Raw genomic sequence first — 19,752 nt, forward strand, 5'->3', positions numbered from 1 at the left:
TCCTGCATCCCTCGCAGCCCCAGCTGGACAGAGCCTGCCCCAGCCCCAACCCCAACCCCAGCCTCACTCCTTTCCTCACTGCGGGGGCCTTGATCTGCCGCCCCCATGCCCCTTTCCTCCCCCTTCCCTGTCTACCACAACAGACTTATGAGCTGCACATAGCTCTCCAAGCTGGTGGGTTGAGCTCCTTACCACCAACATGTGGCTGCACGCATGCATGGGACATTTATCGACCACATTATCGGCCACATCACACCGATTTCCTACACAGCAAATTTTCTTTATATTGGTGCCGATTGATGTCGAACCAATGTATTGGTGTACCTCTAAAAACTTGGCATACATAACACTTGCAGTGATCCTTGAGAAGGACATACAATACTTATGGTCCAGAGATACACCTTAGCAATCACTCACTTTGGGTGAAAAGAACAGAAAAAGACTTGGGGGTAGGGGGCAGGGGAGGGTAGAAACACCAAAGAAAATTAGATTTTTTTAATAATTAATCCAATCTAATATTTTGAGGGTCAGGACTAGAACTGTGCTCTGTTCGTATCAAACTCAGATGCTGTTACACAGCATATGTTGGTCTTTTGACTGCGAGGCAACTTCATTGATTTTTAAGACTGGATCCTCTAGTCTGATCTTCTCTATAACACCAGCCAGAGAACTGTATTCAGTGGGCGCGTCTACATGAGACTCCACAAGCACAGTAGACTAATTCGACTATGCATCAGCGTGACAGGCAAAACCCATGCTAATGCGCAGTAGAATTAGTCTACTGCGCATTAGCATCACCAAAAAAAGCGTGCGTAAGCGCTAATGCACAGTAGCGCTACTTACAGCACATTAAGTTAGTACCTGTAATTATGTGAATACTTGAATAATGAACATGTAGACTCACCCACTTTCTCCTGTACTGAGACCAATAACAGTTTTTTAAAATTTGTGTTACAAGTCTAGATTCTTGGAAATAGAGCGCCAAAATATGCCAACTGCTTTCACAAATGAGTTCGTATGGAATTGCAGACACAGAAGAGACCCAGCCAAGAGCTAAAAAAATGTATCAGGCTGAATAACTGAACCTGGATCTCTCATGCAAAGTTTGAGACAAGGACATAATGTCTTCTGATACAGAAAAACCATATGGATTTAATTTTTATCTATGACTTTAGTCATTGTGTCCTACCTGATGGGCTTGTTGCAGAAGCTCCATCCTCTCCTGAAGAATCTGACAGTCATATTCTCTGCTTTTTCTCAGCATCTGCCGTCTTAACTTCTCCACAGCTGTCCTCAGCTCTTCCTGTTGTTTTTCTGTTAGTAGTTCCCCAAACTTTATCACCGTTTCTTGCTGTAAAGCATTGTATAAGGTGGCTTCAAGCTCCTGGATTCTCTAGTCGATGTAACATCAAAAGTTGATTAGAGACATGCTATCTTATAAAATGCAGGTGGGAATTCTTCTTTTTGGTCAGAGCTAACAGCACCTCTACAAAAGAAGATTGTGAAGTGTGCGCCAGACAGAAAAGCAGAACAGGACAAGTGATCCTGAAAAATATCCAGGCTTTGCTTCAATGGAATTTCAGTGACAACTTTCACTGAAATTTTCAATCTTGGTGTGTTTCAAGCAAAGCTGGGATGAAATGGCAATGCATATTTTGACCTAAATATTTGGCTGTTTTAATTACAGTTGGAAATATTGATGAAAACTCCAACTTTCCAAAAGGTGAATTTTTTTACCCACTTTTAAACTGTGCTCCCAAGTCAAAGACCAGCACATCATGATCCACATTTTTCTTGCAAACCTTAATTCTGCTAATCAACTTGTGTGATCATTGGTAATGGGTTGGGTAGCTCTGCACTGCTTGCTCATGACTTTCTAAACATAAACAATTCAAATTTGCATACTACAGGTATGACAACTAAGTAGTATGGGCTTTGCTGTGCCAGAACTTCACCAATAAAATTGATCAAAATATGCAATGTTATCGTCTTGCTAAACTGGCTGTTTTAAGATTGTGGCATGTGACTAGTTTCAGTGGTTAATACTGACTCCATTGGGAAGGATGATACCACTGAATAAGTATTTTTAACTCAAAGAAGATTTTCTCTTATGGGGTATCTTGACTTTTTCAGATGTGAAGAGGCCAAAGCTATATTGTGACTGCACAGAATGCACCTTGGGGTTTGGCAGAGTGGAGAAAAGCAACTTTAATGTGTTAGGAAGAATGAGCAAGACCTCCTATCCTGCTGTACCAATAGAAATCTGTGCCCTCTTTTGGTATTAGCCAACGTGCTGTAGCTATTTTCTTTGTACATACCATATATGCTTGGTCAAGAGCTTGCTTCCTGTAGTCTAATTCTTCCTCCAAATAACCTTTTATTTTGCAAAACTGCTCCTATAGGGCAGGATCATTTTGATAGAAAAAAGATGAATTAGTTACTCCAAAGGCTGTGGGAAATATTTGTTGATCAAGTACAGATGTCTAATGGGGACAGGAATACATGAAATCCATCAGTAATGGAGTCTTTGCAGGGTTGTAAATACTTGAATCCTATCTAACAAAGCATGAAGGAAAAACAAGTGTGGCTCCTTTGTTATTATGGTACACCTAAAATGTGCTAAAATGTACTCTTTAGCAACTCCTAGGTGTCTTGGGTGTCCTCAGTGGAACTGATTGGAATTACAGCCACATAATTTAAGCCTCATCTTCATATGGAGTTATTCTAAGATACCTTGTCTGGAATAAATAATCCTGAACAACTCCAGGTTTGGACATTCTTTTTCCAGAATAAGTGAGAAAGTGAATTAAATTTAAAACAGTAACAAGACTTAAGTGTGTCTACATTGTAGAGTTATTCTGGAATAGCCATTGAGTTTTAAATCACACCGTACCTTAGTTTGAATTAATTTTGAGTGTATACAAACCTGAGGTGCAGAATCTGAACCACTTTGATTATTCTGCATTACATTAAAACTTGTTCATTTTCAGGCACATTACTTCCAGTTAAGGAGGAGGAAAATGAGATCAGAAAGTAACTTCACTTTATTAAACTCAATTTGGCTAGGAATGTCTTGCCCTTAGAATGTTGAGGGCTTAAATCATGTTGAAAGAAAATAATGTTATCATTAATGTTTTTTCCTCTTATTGATGCATGCAGTAAATGCCTTCACAATATTTAAACTGTGAATGTTATGCGGCAATGAATGCATGTTTAAAATGTCAGAAAAGCACCCAGCAACTTTTGGACTCCATGTATGCAACAGCAACAAACAATCAACACCACAAAGGGCAAGAATTTGCAAACAGGATCAGCGATGGCAGTCAAATTAATTTATATTATTTAATAACAAAACAACCCCCCCCCAACCCATTTCACCCTGCCACAAAACAAAGTTGTAGCAGCAACCATTTTAAGGATTCACAGAAATCGGGCAGATTTAATTCTCTTTACTTAGCAAGACATCTTTTTTTCCTAACCCACAGAGGCATCAAATAATTTGCCATTTCCAGTGAACTGTTATGTTAAGACATGTGCTTACCATGTCACTTTCCAGTTCGATCATCTTCTGGTGCAGAGCAGCTTCAGCTCCTTCAATTTGCTGGATCCACTAGAGGGCACACAACACAGAGATGTGACCCACAACATGTTCAGCTAACGTGTCTAATTCCAAAGCCGGCACAGGGGCCCCATCAGACAGTTTATGTGAATTCAGTAACCTGAACACCAAATCCTGGTCCTCACTAAGCCTGTGCTCCATTACTGGAGAATAATTTGAAAGCTGGCTTGGCTGACTACCCTGAGTGCTATAAAGCTGGCTATTGTCTCTGCCATATTTCCTTCAATCCTCACTTAAATTATGAAAATGAATCATGTTAAAAACACAAATTGGCTGAGATTTGCAAAACAGGGTAGGAGATCTAGACACACAGTACCTATTTCAATGGGAATTACATCTTTTAATGGGCTTTAAAAGCCTTGTGTCCACTGCTGGCTTCATCTTGTATGGTTAACTAGTTTTGTGTCTACTATAGTTCTTCTAAATGTATACCATAGGCCATGTCTACACTGCTTGCAGAGTAATGTCAGTTAGTGAGGTGATTTTTTTTCAATTTCTGTAGCAGCTTAAGCCCTAAGGTACACGCAGTAATACCAGCAAAATCTACTATTGGAAATACAGCATGATTCATTTTGGGAAATGGTATTAATTATGTCAGGGAAGGCAATCTCTTGATGGTTTGAGATGAATCTACAAAATGCAGTCTGATGATATAGCTGAACTAGTACAGTGCAGTCCTTATTCATTCTTGAGAGACAAGTAACACAAATTGTACCTTTTCTGCCAGAGATAGTACAGTACTCGCTTGAATTATGGCCACTTGCTCTTCATTTCTTAAATTCTGGAAATGGAAGAAAAAAAGGCAAATCAGGTAAGTGATATCCTTTTTTCAAATATATTTAGTATTTTAGAAGAAAATCTTCCTAAGCTCCATTCTCACTCTGCATTTAACATAAAATTAACAGAGCAAATTAACAGTAGTAGTAGAAACTGGCTGCATCCACATGAAATGCTGACTGTGTAGTTGTTACTATGCAGTCATTTAGGGCTTGCTTATACAAGTCCTAAATGACTGCATAGTAACCTGAGTTACTATGCAGCAGTGCCAACGAATACCGTTTTTGTGATGCTAATGTGCAGTAACCTAATACTACTGTGCAGCAGCATCACGTCACAGTTTTTGCCATGCAACACTACTGCGCAGTAGTATCAGGCTACTGCACAGTCAGCATCTCGTGTAGACATGGCTATTGAGTACACAGACTACAGACTATGTCTAGGATCCTCAAAGGAACTGAGTAGAGGCAGGTATCCAAATTTCAGTAAAATTCAGAGTAAAGCAAGTGCCTAATTCTCTGGGGACCCTTTGCAAATCCCAACCTTTACCATTAAAGGGAGTCCTCTCTTGGAATAATGATAATCAGATTGACTGGACACTTCAGTAAAATGGTATGTTATGTGAAACATGGGATAGAACTAGATTCAGAGTAAATAGGATAGCTCTGCTTCAGAAACACTGGTTTTATACTGATGTAACTTTATTAGCTTTGGTGTAGTTATTCCATCAGCATATGTAAGAGGAAACTCAGGCTGACACTTGATTATTGATTAATATGTTCTTCATTTTTTTCTTATACAGTTTCTTAAAGTAAACTATGTTATAAGGCAGTCCTGGAGATAGGTATTTTTTATTTATTTGTTTGGCAAGACCAAATAAGCAGTAGCATTGCACTGATTCCTTACAAAGACAAATTCCTAAACCCAGTTTTGGTAGGACCGTGAGTCCATGTGGTAGGACACATTCTCATAATTTTAATCCTACATCTCTCACCTGAATTTGCCAGCAAATATTACCAGGGTAGCAAATGTAGCCAACTCAGACAAACCAATTCTATTAATAAAGGCAATTTATGGCCTCCAAACACCAATGAGTTTTAAACCAAAGCTATATTCAATTTGGTAACCTAGTGGTTTGTAGAATAACAAGTCTCTTTAATAGCATAATCCTTACATTACATGACTAACAACTGTGCTGTGGGAAATGTATTATCAAAATTTTCTCCTGTTTTACTAGCAAAATATGAGAATATCGGGAAAAATACTTTATACTTTGACTTACCCCATTGTCCCCCAAGATGTCTAATTGCTTTATGAGGTCTGGAATGCTGACGTCCTACAAAAAGAACATAAAGGTGTGACCTGCACACTTCGTTAGGGTGGTGGTGATTGGTTCCATGAACATGGCTAAGAGCAACAGAACATTTAACATTATCTTGAAGGACAGCCATCCAATGTCAATGGTTTTCAGACTTTGCTGATATCACCACATTTTGAATCAAGGACTACCATTATGGTTGTAACTATAGACCGTATTCTCAGTTTTCTGTGACACCTCAAATTCTTACTTGATATAGAACCTGAATAGTTAAAGTTATGAGAAATGAAAAACAGAGTCTTACAAAATGGGATTTGCTGGACAGCTTTAAACAGAGGTGGGGCTAAATGCTCTGTCTAGAATAATGTTAACATACCTTCACACCTTCTTTCATACAGTAGATCTGGAGAGCGCTTACACCATCTGAGAATGGGTGGATTTGGAGATTAAATGGTGGGGACCGTCTTTCTCTCTCCTTTAATTAAAGTGGAAACACACATGAAAATGTGTTGGAATAATGGACTTTGTAGGTGAACATGTACTGACTAAACAATTCTATTCCCTAAATGTTCATGCTTTGCAGGCTATATGTTCTTTATCTCATAAAAAAAACCCAACTCCACTGTAATTTAATTATGATGGGAAAAAAAATCAATGCGCTAAGCAGCATTTAATATTCAAAATTCAAGCTGTGTTGATTGATTGTAATTGCATGCACTGGTTATATGCTATGTTTCTATCCCTTGATTAGATGAGCATAACCCTAAGATAGGTGTTTTAATTAGAGCAGCCTATATATGTGCTTGGGGATGGGGGTGGGGTATTTCAGAGGAGTTCCCAGAGAGTCACTTTAATTAAAACACCTCACCATCATGTGTATTAAGCCCCCATAAGTTTAAAAATGGCCATGGAATGCTTTATCTAAACCTCATTTGATAAGGTTTAGATAAAACACCCCAGTGGCCATTTTTAAACCTGCAGGAGCATATACATGTGAGGATGAGGCCATGCTGGAGCATTCTTATTAGAACACAGAGCAGACTTGATTAATCGAGTCTGCTCTGATGTGTTGTAATTGGAGTGCGAACCAGCACATGTACAGGCAGCCAAGGTTTCTGATGAAAATACTTATATTTACAATTCTCTTATTTTGTTAAAAATTGTTGTTCCTGGGAGTATTCATTCTTATAAACTTATTAATTATAATACCTGTTGAGAGCAACAAATTCAAAATTGGCCTTTATCCATTTATATGAATATTTTGCAATACTTGCTCAGCTCTGAAGGACTTAATCCAAGAGAAGAAAGTCTGTAAATAGATGTTCCTGTGCTTAGAAGGGAATGGAGTGGGGCCCAGTTTTAACTTGAAAACATATTTTAGTGTTTTGGGCACTTAATTGAGTGATTTTTCAATTTACTTCTAAACCAAACAGAAACACAGCTGTCAGCTAAAGCTCTAGGAAAGATTCATAATCAAGGAACTGTCACAACTCTGAATTAGAGAAGGAGGTGAGTTATCACCAAGCTCTGAATTATGAGCAAATGAAGCCCTAAGCATTAACTGAAATCTGCAGCAGAACAATAAAACAAAGATACTGCTGAAAATCCAAAACAAAGAAGGGCTTTGAGTCAATAAGCAAAGTCAGCTCAGCTAAATATAACTGCAGATTCACTACTATAAAGGGAAATATAAGCTCACCTTGCTACACATGACAACGAACCTGACATTTTGCAACTTCAAGCACCTTTTAATACTTGTTACCCATCTTCAAACCAGACCCTTAAAGAACTATGTAAATTTGGGTAAAGAGAGGTAGTTAGCCAGCCATGTTAGGCAAAATGCAGGGTAAAGACCTTGTAGACTAGCTAAATCAGAGAGACATAAGATTTTGTGGGCCAAATCACAAACATGACAACACACATCATTAGATGCTAGGAGTCATGAATTAAGAATCATGAAAATAAACTACCAGTATGAGTCAAATGCAAAGAAAAGGTGCCAAAAATGGGAATCTGAAACTGAAGCCTAAAATGATCAAGAAAACCTCTGCTCAGCTGTTCTCTATCCCTGAAGGCACCTAACCATCAGAGATACCTTATTTTTCTCACTTTAAAGTTCCCCCATACCCAGAGCTATTCCTCAATGCATGTCCAAACTCCCCCAGCTTTATCAAGGCTGAGTAGCTGAGTGCCTAGGTCATGACCAGGGATCCAGGTTTTCTGTTCACCATGGTAAAATGCAATAAAACATGGATTTTCTCATTTTAAGGAGAAAAATGTGGAAAGGGCAGGTTTCCTCTTGCGGGCTGGCAGAGTTCCAACCTGCAAGGGGCTGAGGGGTGTGGGAGGAGGGCGATCAGGCGGGAGGCTCCACGTGCATGTGTGTGCACACATGCACACCGCAGCCAAGCAGCATGAGAACAGCTCCTGCAGCTTCCTGTTTGTGCATGAGGTGGGGGTGGATGCGGGATGCCCACTGCAGGCTCAGGGGTCCCTGCCCTGTTGCCCTCCCCCCCAGGAGCCTCTACAGCCCAGTGGGCAGGACCAGGTGCGGCAGGACAGAGCAGAATGGGGTGGAGAGGCATGATCCCACTGCCGGGAGCCCTGCGCAAGGGCAAGGTGTCCCCTCTTGCCCAGCAGCAGCAGGGGGCACAACTATGCACCGCCTGCCCCACTGCTTCCAGGCGGGTAGGGGGCACCTTGCCATGGCAGTGTTGGGCTCCCAGCGGTGGCACTGAGCCTCCCTACCCTGCTCTGCCCTGCCCACTAGGCTGCAGAGGCCCCCAGGGGAGGGCATCAGGGCAGGGAGCCCCAAGCCCAGAGTCACCAGCCTGCATCCACTCCCTCTCCCACAGCCATGTGGCCCATGGGGGAAGGGGAAGCCAGGCTCCATGCTCTACTCTGTTGCAGCATCCACCACTTCCCATAGGCAGCAACTGGGGCTCATTCAGGATCCAGGTCCCTGGCCCTGCAGCTCTGGCAGCTGGGGGACCCCTCCAATAGGGCAAGGGGGAGCAGGGACCTGTGGGTGGGGAGTGAGGGGCACCAGCAGGGTCAGGGGGCAGTGGGTGGGGAGTGAGGGGCACCAGCAGGGCCCAGGGGGCTGTGGGTTTGGAGGGCAGGGCACTGGCAGGGTCAGGGGCTGTGGGTTTGGAGTGAGGGGCACCAGCAGGGCTGGGGGGCTGTGGCTTGGGAATGAGGGGCAGTGGTGTGGGTAGGGCATATTAGGGCATATTAGGGCTGCTCAGCACCACAACGCAGTTGATGGAGGGCAGTTGCAGTAAATTTACTGTACCCTAATACCAGAACATGTGTGGATGCTGACGCATTACTGTGCACCTAATTAGTCAACTCTGCAGTAAAGCTCATACGCAGATGCATCCTGTGGATGTGTCTACACATGCATTTTAATGCACAGTAACCTATTTTACTTCACATTAAAGCGTCACATAAAAAAGTGCAATTAGGCTAATGCATAGTAAAATAGGCTACTGTACATTAAGTGCCACTTAAAAACCATATGCATTCATAACTGCGCATTAAGGCGGCCTAATGCACATTTCTTTAGTACTTCTGGAGGTACTAAATGTAATGCTCATTAGAAAAAGTGCCTTAATGCACTTAATGCATATGTAGACGTGCCCTGTGTGTGGCACTTTGTAGCCTCATGATTAGGACACACCTGGGAGCTCTGGATTCTGGTCCCTACTCCCTGGCCTGTTTATGCATTTTATCCACTGACTGCTTGATTTAAGATATGTATAGTGGACCAGTGAACAAGGACTTGGATCAACAGTTCCCCTCTTCCTGGAAAGTATGATACACCTAAGTTAGATCATGTTCCCTCTTGTGTTTTTCTCTCTCTCACCCAACACTTCTTCAGTTAGTTTCTGCTCAGAGGCATAGCAGATCAGACAAGAGCATTTTTAACCAGGAAAACCTACAGGCTGCTGTGTAGACCACTGTTCTGTTGTCCCGTAGGATCAATATGTGGGACAATGGGCAACGTGTTTTGCCCAACAAAGTGATGGCACATCCTGGCACCGCAGATCTGCTTCATTTGGCAATGTCTGTTTATACCCTTAGACCCTTGCTCTAATTACATGGCTCTGTTTCACAAATGGTCTATAGCACATGATAAGTGCTTACTGGCTGGCACTGTCACATCATGCTATGAGTAAGTTCTTTACATGCCATGAGAACTTACTCATGGCATGATGTGACAGTGTCAGCCACTGAGCATGTATCATATGGCAATTTTAGTATTGATATCTCAATAGACTGCTATATGCAGAGCTGTTCAGTTGTATTGCTTTATAGATCAGGACCTATGTTCGGCATCTTTACTTCAAACCTGCAATAAAAGCAAGACTATCTTGTCAAGCTTGACAAGAGCAGCTTGAACCAAAAAATCAGAAAGCTACATCCTCCACTAAAGTGAACTAGCAAAGCAACATTCAAGTCAATTTATACACTCTCTGCTCTCTCCTATGCCTGATGAAGGGTGACTGTGCCTGAAAGCTTTCAGATACATATAACTTGGTTGCAAATATCTAGTTGGTCTAATAAAAGAGATCGCCTCTTCCATAAGTTTTGATTCCTTTTGCCTCCAGACCAATATGGCTACAACCTGGATACCAAGGCTTTGCAAAGCTTTGGTAGCTGATTTGATTCAGAGGAGATTCGGCCTGATTTGGGGGCTGAATCTCCAAATCCGAACTGAATTGGAAGACACATTAAAAGGTCTAATTAGAAGCCTCCTAATTGATTTGGAGTTTCAGGCGGTCCCTGCTCGCCACCACAGGGAACTGGACCCGGACTCCGTGCTGATAAGTAGGGGGCAGGAGGGCTGGAGGAGGGGGGAGGGGACCATGGGTGGACCTCCACCCAGTCCCATCCCCTGCTGGCTCCCCCAGCACCACTGAGCGCTCTCCCCACCCCAGCCACCACCCACTTCCCCACCCCATGGCTGCCCTGCCATCCCAGCACTTAAAAAAAAAAAGCCCTGCACTCACTGGCTGCAGCAGCAATCAGGACTTCTGGGGGCTTGTGGCAGAGCCCCCCCATGCAGGGTGGGGTAGTGGGGATCGCCCCCCCTCCCCACCTGGCACTTGAGGCAGCTGTTGCATCACGGGTGCAGTGCAGCTGGGCAGGGTGCTGCAGGGCTCCGTGCATTGTCTGGGAGCTGGGGCCACTCGGGCTCAGCACTGCTGGGTTCTGGATGACTGCTGGAGCTGCTCCAGTTCCGGGACAGTGCACAGCGCCCTGCTGAGCTGTGCTGCACCTGTGTGATGCGATAGCTGCCGTGTGGGTGCCAGGTGTGGGGGCTGATCCTTGCTTCCCCCTGCTGCATGGGAAGGCTCTGCCATGAGCTCCCAGAGGCTCCAATTGCCTCTGTGGCAGCCGGTGGGGGCGGGGCTTTTTTTTTTTTTAAAGTACTGGGATGCTGGGGCTGGGTGGGGCAGCAGGAGTGGGTGGAGGCTGGGGCCCCACTTGCTGCCACCACACCCCACCACTGACACTGCTGCTGCCGCCTGTTTGATTCAGAGGAGATTTGGCCCAATTTGGTGGCCGAATCTCTGAGTCCAAATGGGCCGAATCGAATTGGGACAGTGATTTGAATCACCAAATCAAAACACTGTCCTTCTGAATTGGCTGAATCCGAAGCTGAATCAAATACTTGCTGCTTCGCACAGGCCCACTGGATATCATTCAAGTCAATTAGCTTTTGCTTTTGACACCATGTGAGGCTCAGGGGAAGCATGCTGGATAAACCCAGGCCTGACCATTCATAAAATACAGGAGATATTATGAGATCTGGGATTTTGGCCATTTCTGTCTCTAATCTATACTAATAATAGGCTATTTTGTTTGTCTGAGGCACTCTGATTGGTTGCCTTGGCAGCTTACTGAAACAATCAATCAGAGCGCTCTGAATAGACAGAGTAAGTGTGTTGTTATTACAGAAGATCCTGAGGCATTTCAGACATATCTGCATTTAAGTCAGAGCTAGAATGAAGCACTGGGCCCCGCCACCGCGGAGTGGGCAGGCTCTACCGAAGGAAAAAATAAAAGTGGTGAGGGGCCTGATCCTTTTTGTTTTTTCCCCAGAGCCTGCCCACTTCTCCTGCGACCAGGGCGCAAGCTGCTGGGGTCCCTGGTGCTTCCCTCTGTGGTGGTGGTGCCCCCTGGGACTGCCCGGGCAGGGTACCAGCAGGTGGGTACTGCCCAGGGGGTGCCGCCACCATGTAGGGAAGCACTGGGGTGCCCTGCAGCTCAGGGGCAGTGCAACCTGCTGGCGGCTCACTTCCCGGCTGCGAGAGATGCAGGCAGCCTCCAGGAGGAAAAAAAAGATCAGGCCCCTCACTGCTTTTTTTCCCATGAAATGCTGCCACCATGTAATGCAGCCCCTGAGCTGCGTGGGGGAATGGGGGTGGGAAGTTGGTGCTTTCCTCCATGGCAGTGGTGCCCCCTGGGGTCACTTCTGCAATCAAAATTTAATTTGCAAATGTTTTGCGGGTTTCAGCTAGTTAGAAATATTGCACCTGATTCACCACTCTGTTACACTCATTTTAAACTGGAGTAATCCCTTGCTTAAATTCAAAGTCCAATTCACAGGCATTTTGGGTTTCAATTGGCACCCCTGGTCCCACCGCGAGGAGTGACTGGTCATTACTTCAAGCTCGAGGTTCCGGAACTCCAGCAGCTCATTCTGGTCTCGTGCATCCTGAAGCTCCTGCTGTAAGCGGCTGTTTTCTGCTTCCAGCTTTTCTATCTGGTAGAAATATTTGAATTCATGATTTGTGCCGTCATTATAACAACACCGAATCTTTTTGTGAAACAGAGAGGAAGCAGCATCTCACAGAATAGAGAGGATTAAAATAGTGAACAAGCCAAAAGAGCAAGATGTCTCCTCCATGGCTGCTGTTTTACCTTGACGGGCCTTTATTTTATGGATGAACTCCGAACACACATACACACATGCGCTATATAGGTCATAAAATGAGTAGGCTGGGATTTGCAAAGGGAACTAAAGAAATCAGGAACACTAAACCCTCCATAATTCAATGGAGGGTGGGCACTTCACTCAGGTTCTTTTGAAAATCTCATCCGTGAAGATTATGGATAAACTAACTGAGAAGGCTTAAGATCCATTGCAAGTCAATCGGAAATAAGCTTTTAAAGCCACATCTGTACAGCAAGCTTACTATGCTCTAGAGCCTGCTGCACCTCTCTGGGTGGGTCTGCTTCTAAACTGGAAGCATTACAGCCATATCTAAGCAGTGCTATGGTGAGCTGATTTCTGCCAATCAGTGATGCTAATTAACTCACCTGAAGTGGTCTCTTAATATGGATATGCAACTTCTGGTTTAGGAAATAGCCTGCCTGGAATAAGGCAGCTGCTTGAGGACACCACTCTAAAAGTAGAGTGAGTTACTATGTACTTCTGGCTCAGGTCTGTAAACTTTTCCCTATACATAAATCTGTTCTAAATAGTATTGGCCTGCCAGTGCTTTTTATTTTAAGAAGCATTAGCTTTTCACCTCTAGAAGCATGAGTTCAAAATATCCTGCCTGAAGTAGCAATGGTAAAGGCTTAGCCTAATGCAACACAACAGGCTGTTTCTGTCCCAGGAGTGGGTACCACAAAAACAGAACCACAGTTCATTAATGAAGATGAAAGAGTTAAAGCAGAACCTGCTCACTGTTCATTCATTAAATTCACAAATCCAAATTGCACATCCTGAATGTGAAGGTATTTCATGTCACCTCTTTAAAAACCAACACTTGAGGATTTCGAGCATACCTTTTCTAAAAGTTCTTGGTTCCTCTTAATGAAAAGTTGTTTATCTTCTACCCAGTGAGAGTCCTGTTTGATAAAGTAACACTGATAAATAAGAATCAAGTGACTATTTCAATACTTAGCCTACGAATTATGTAATTCAGCATGATTGTTAAAACAAGCCACAAGTACTTCGTTTAGATACTGTAGTAAAATGTTCTATAGCAGTTGTATTTCATAGCAATATGGTAGTCTATTATTTAGCAGCAACACTGTTGAATCCCCTGGGCTTTTTCATTAGAAGCTGATACCTCCCTGAAAGTCTATATTGAAATAATGTTCATTATGTAGTCAGGGACAGTGTTTTTAGTGACTGTGCTTTCCCGTAGTAGGTTGTAAAATGGGATTCTGATTACCTGTGTTTGCTCTGATACAGTTCACAGGGATATAGGTATTAACCTTACTGTCTGTCCAAATTCTCATTGCAGTTTCAATTTTTTTCAATGTTCTTCATGCCCTGTCCTAAATTGTTCCATACTGAAAACTAGGAAGCATTTAACATGTGACATACTTGACTCCTTTATAACGTGGCGGAAGTGATGCATCCCCATACCTGCACTCTACAAGAATTTTTAGCTAAACTGTAACTGAGCTTTGTAAAGATCTGAAAATTAAGGGCCAGATTCTGTTCTGTTACATCAGTGTAAACTCAGCATAATGCCACTGACAGCAATGAACTGAGATACTACCAGCATAAAACCAGGCTTAAAATTGTAGAAATGCAACATATTATTACTACAATGTGTCCCCTCTGTGTGTGCGACAAGAAAAGGGTGCAAGTCCTGAGTGACTACTACTAACTACTGCTACTAAAACTTCTATAGTCTCTCTTGAATGGACAACTCTGCTCGAATCCCACTGTATGTACCCGAAACGCTAACCTATCCATTCTGCCTCAGTACAATTCAGTGATCACTGGTTATGTTAGTGTCCAGAATAGCTACAAAATTCTTGATGCAAATGTGATATCCTAAGAGGAACACTGATGGCCCAGCTTCATGAATATGCAGCAGCAGAGATTAGCTACAACAATAGCAGAAGTTCACGCCCAGTGCAAAATATATACCTGTCCTTTCTGTGCCAATGTTTTTTCCAGATCTTCTATTTTAGCTTTATACCTCTGGACTTCTGCCTGGAGCTGCTCCTGTGCCTATTAAAATCAGTGACATCATTACACAGTAGAAAGAAGAAATGTACTGAGGGGATTTTCAACGATGAGAAACTGGACACAGGAGATAGCCTAGTCCTATGTCATTATTTACACCCATAAGACATGTATAAACATTGCTGTGTTAACTTATTTGCATGTTATGCCCTTTTTGCATTTGTTTGGCATTGCCATGAATGATGTCACAAGAGCATACACTGTTGAGAATGAGGCCCCGGTTACTATTTATTTTTTGTATTACAGTAACGCCCACCCAGATTACAGCTGCATTAGACACTAGGAAAAGTAGTCCTGGCACTGAAGAGAATACATTCTAAACAGATGAGCCAGGCAAAAGTTAAGAGAAAGAAATTTATAAGCCCCCACATTATAGATAGAGACTCTTTCAGGATTGGAAGATTTAGTGTAACAGATAATTTGCAACTTTGTCTAAAGTATGTCCCCATTTGAAAGACTCTCAAATGTATTTTCAAAGAAGGGTGCAATGCTTGATCTCCCAGAAACCTATAGACATTCACTGTGCTTGCAAAAACCTGTGTGGCCACCTGCACAACACGAGGAATTGTACATGCCACTATACAGGATCTTCCACTTTGACACGTCTACATCAATTTAGGGTATCCTGACTCAGTGGGGGGGAAGGCATCTTACAAGTTGATCCATTGTGTTCATCTTTAATAATCTCCCTTTTTACATGGGCTCAGCCAAATAAGTGATGCTGCCATCTATCAGACTGCACAAATATGCTGCTCTGATTCCTTAGATGTTACTTCACTCTTCCCTTTGGGACGCTTGTATGCTCCGCTTTCTAGCTTCTGCTAAATACTTTCCCTCCCCCAGACAAATACTGACCTTGGCTTCCCTTTCAGCATCTATGATGCCCCCTGTCTGCTCCTGGAGCAATGCATATGCCCTTTGCAGAGCCTGGTATTCCTTTGTTAGCTGTCGAAATCGCAACTCTGATTCTTCCACTGCTAAACTCTGAAGAAACAGAATGAAGATGCTTTGTAAGAAGAAAACATAGGATCACTGGAAAGGGAAGGAATGCCTAAAATGGGCTCTCATGGTTACTCCTGTCTATAGTTTCACCATGTCTTGACAACCAACGTTGATTTAAAATGGCTTTTTAATGCATGTGTTGTAGTGGTAATAAGGGTGTTGAGTTTAGAAACCTAAATGAAACATGTAGTTTTATATTTTCATAGATTATGGTCAGTCTGGCCTTGGGTTAATTTTGCTTCAAATTTAGCTACTTTGGTCACAAATAGATAAGCCATGCTAAACAAAAACAATTCCACTACTCCTTGCCACACTGTGGGAAATTGGTGTCTTCTACAATGACTGGCATCTTTAATTTTTTGATACAAAGACTTGTTCATGAGATTGACCCTTGCTAGTGGATTTTCCCAGCAACTGGACAGTCCTCTAGCATCTCACTACTAAAGTACCTGTCTTTTTAGCTCAGGTGGTAAGGTTTTTGCTTTCAGTGCTGAAGGCTCTCATGTACTATCTTTGATGACATTCGAGGTATTTGTATGCAAATGCAGCTGTGGCTCATTACAAAGGGAAACATGCTTCTGTGAAGTCAATTAATGAAAAGAGTCTAGTGACAATCTTGAGAACCACTGGACTCAAAATCAAACAGGAGTGGATAGTGTTTTGGACATTCAAGGAGAACTGTAAATCAGGACTTGAGGAAATACCCAAAGGAACAGACTCAGGGCTCTATTTCCTGCCTGATGGAAGTGACTGATGAGCTTGTTGACCAGACTATTATCAATTAAAAGTACTGTTTAGAAAAGCATCTGAACTTAGCAATTACAGGCTATTTGTATATTCATTTATTTTTAATCATATCCAAAATTAGTAAATCCTAGGTTCTAGAGGCTAGATTTTCAAAATTCTTCAGGGTTTGGGTTTCAAGATCTCAGCATACAACTGAGGCAGCATTTACAGAAGAGCTCGGTACTGCTTGTGAATCTAAGCATCTGAAATATTTGGGGATTCTAATCACCTATTCTCTTGAAAGTTTGGCTCAAATTGTGGAGAGGAAAGGAAATCTTACTTCATCCAGGTCATCATCTGGTGTTGCTGGTGTTCTGTCTGTTCTAAATGAGGCCATGGATGAGGTTTCTGAGTCCATAGAATCATCATCATACCCGAAAACTGTATCCACTACATGTCTCTAAAGAAGGAAAAAAACACAGGGAGCTCTGAATGCCTTCTGGAGGCAAATAGCATGGGTTTGCATAACGGGAAAATATAAGTCAGTTCCAACACACATCAGAAAGCACTTTAAAAATGTAAAGAGCCACAAGACATGAAAGAATGACAACAGGCTTATATCTCCAACAGGAAATGTGTTTGGAAGGATTCAAGCACAGGTCCAAATTATTAGCTGGTATACATCACTTTACTCCAGTGAAGTCAATGGAGCTGTACTGACCACACAATTTGAGGATCTGACTCATATCAGAAAATTAATGAGAACAGCATTTCCTTCTTCACCCATTAGAAGGATATAAATTCGTACATTGCTATCACATAACAATGCTCAGAACAAGACCATCAACATTTAGGCCCATGAAGATACGGTTCGATTAAATACCTGTTGTGCAAAAAAGAGACAATGGGCATAATTCTTCTGTTCCTGACATGTATATTTGGGAAAGGCTTTACACTAACAAAACTAATATAAAGGAAAGGAGAATTAGACTTCCTATTAGTTTTCACTACTACGGTAAAGACTGACTTACAGAGAATGTTTTTTACAATACGTGTTCTGGGTGTGTAGTGTCTAATATCCCACTGTTTCACTGAATTAATGACACCAAAGAAACATTCTGAGTTATATCCTAAGATGGCAGAGCTGCTTAACCAGCAGGTTTGGGTTTCAGGACACAGATTTCAGCATTTAAGACTTGGCACAAAGCATGGTAGTGATAAAGACAGACTGATCAATGAGTATTTAAAATGCACTCTTTCGGTAGAGCATTTTTCTTCTTCTAATGCTGTCAGATTACAGCCTTCTAATGAATTCCCAGAATTTGAGTCATGCAGAAGGATGAACTGAACATGCCAAGAAATTCTGGTGCACATACATTTTTCAGAAATGAAGATCACTGCTGTATCCTCCTGCATGGGATAATTTTTCATTTATTTATGAAGAAATAAAGTTAAATATGGACATACTGGACGCATCTACACAAGATGTTTTACTGCACAGCAAAATCATTTGCTGTGCAGTAAAGCATCACTGTCCACACATGCACGGCAATTAGGGCACAGCAGACTAATTTACTGTGTTGCCAGACAGTCCTGTCAGATACAAGCTGTATCTGGCAGCGTAGTAAATTACTATGCTTAAACGCACATGTAGACAGTTTCATAGTAGTTTGGGGTCAGAAGGGACCTGAACAGATCATCTAGTCTGACCCCCCACCACTGGCAGGAGCATACACTGGGATCACATAACCCCAGACAGGTGTTTGTCCAACCTCTTTTTGAATTTACCCAAGGTAGGAGCGAGGATCACTTCCCTAGGAAGTTGGTTCCAGATCCTAGCCACCCTAACAGTGAAATAGTGCCTCCTAATCTCTAACCTGAACCTATTCTCCAGCAGCTTCTGGCCACTGTTCCTCATCACCCCAGGTGCTGCTGGGGGAATAGGGCCCTTCCTATTTGCTGCTGATCTCCCCTAATGAGTTTGTAGGCAGCCACCAAATCCTCCCTCAGCCTCCACTTGCTGAGGCTGAACAGGTTCAGGTCCCTCAGCCTCTCCTCATAGGGCCTGCCCTGTTGCCCTCCAACCAAGTGGGTGGACCTCCTCTGAACCCTCTCAAGGCAGGCCACATCCTTCTTAAAGTGCGGTGCCCAGAACTGGACGCAGTACTCCAATTGTGGCCTGACCAATGTTGTGTAGAGGGGGAGTATCACCTCTCTGGACTGGCTTGAGATGCATCTTTGGATGCACAACAAGGTGCGGTTGGCTTTGCTGGCTGCAGTCTGGCATTGGCAGCTCATGTTCATCTTGGAGTCAATAATGACTCTGAGATCCCTTTCCGCCTCTGTGCTCACAAGCGGGGAGCTCCTCAGCTTGTATGTATGCTGTGGATTCCTTCTCCCCAAGTGCAGCATGCTGCATTTATCTACATTGAAGCCCATGCTATTAACATCTGCCCACTTCTGTAGTCTGTCTAAATCTAATTGCAGCCTCTCTCTCCCTTCGAGCGTGCCTACCTCTCCCCACATCTTGGTGTCATCGGGAAACTTGGACAATGTGTTTTCCACCCCCTCGTCCAAGTCGCTGATGAAGATGTTGAACAGTGTGGGCCCCAGGACCGAGCCCTAGGGGACCCCACTATTCAGTGACGCTGGGATTAGTTTATTCCGGCTCAAATTGGTGGGTCAGCATGTTCTAAAATATGCCAAGGGACTAGACTAGACTAGACAAGATCCAGCATCAGGGCAAGATAACAGTGGCCTAAGTCCTTTGCATGTATCTACAGAGCTGAGTTATTAATTGAGTGCTGCTCAGCTGCATCTCAAGATCTAGGCCAGAGATTTCAGTTTGTAAAAATGAGAGTCAACGTGACTTTTACTTCAATAAGGATGTCAGGATCGGCCCTGAAGGTTTAGGATAAATTGACAGAAGCAAGTAGAGTGGAGAGTCTCTAGGGACATAGATAAATCTCTACAGGCCTTGATAATGGTATTTATGGAAAAGATGGCGGCAAGTAAATCTAATATGATCTATAAAGGAAAAAAACCTCCACTAAAAACAAAATGGGCATTTTCAAATAGATCTTGGAGAAATAGGGATTGAAAACATTTTCCTGAAGAAATTGAAACTCTTATGAGCCCCACTGCTGAGAGTGTTCAAAGGTGTTGTTGAGTTGCAATAATTATGATATATTATCCTGAAAAGCACACTGGCATCACTATATAATAATGTAGTATTCCTCTTACCTTAATGGGCTTTGAACTTCTTTTATGTTTCCTTCGACGAATAAGCTTTTCCCTGTCCTG

At 42.8% G+C, this 19,752-nt stretch overlaps 1 protein-coding gene across 2 annotated transcripts in view; it reads right to left on the minus strand.

Moving 5' to 3' along the window:
• Window positions 1-19,752, minus strand: part of JAKMIP2 (janus kinase and microtubule interacting protein 2) — a 114,034-nt gene that overhangs the window by 6,141 nt on the left and 88,141 nt on the right. For both annotated transcript variants that reach the window (XM_006028720.2, XM_025210153.1), the window contains exons 8-19: window positions 19,693-19,749; window positions 16,790-16,909; window positions 15,577-15,705; window positions 14,623-14,706; window positions 13,521-13,583; window positions 12,391-12,489; window positions 6,091-6,189; window positions 5,679-5,732; window positions 4,335-4,400; window positions 3,542-3,610; window positions 2,319-2,396; window positions 1,190-1,393 (exon numbers count right to left, since the gene is read on the minus strand). In XM_006028720.2, coding sequence (XP_006028782.1) covers window positions 1,190-1,393; window positions 2,319-2,396; window positions 3,542-3,610; window positions 4,335-4,400; window positions 5,679-5,732; window positions 6,091-6,189; window positions 12,391-12,489; window positions 13,521-13,583; window positions 14,623-14,706; window positions 15,577-15,705; window positions 16,790-16,909; window positions 19,693-19,749 — 1,122 coding nt within the window. The remainder of the gene's footprint in view (window positions 1-1,189; window positions 1,394-2,318; window positions 2,397-3,541; window positions 3,611-4,334; window positions 4,401-5,678; window positions 5,733-6,090; window positions 6,190-12,390; window positions 12,490-13,520; window positions 13,584-14,622; window positions 14,707-15,576; window positions 15,706-16,789; window positions 16,910-19,692; window positions 19,750-19,752) is intronic.

This window comes from Alligator sinensis, unplaced genomic scaffold (genome assembly GCF_000455745.1).
Source record: "Alligator sinensis unplaced genomic scaffold, ASM45574v1 scaffold360_1, whole genome shotgun sequence".
NCBI lineage: Eukaryota > Metazoa > Chordata > Crocodylia > Alligatoridae > Alligator > Alligator sinensis.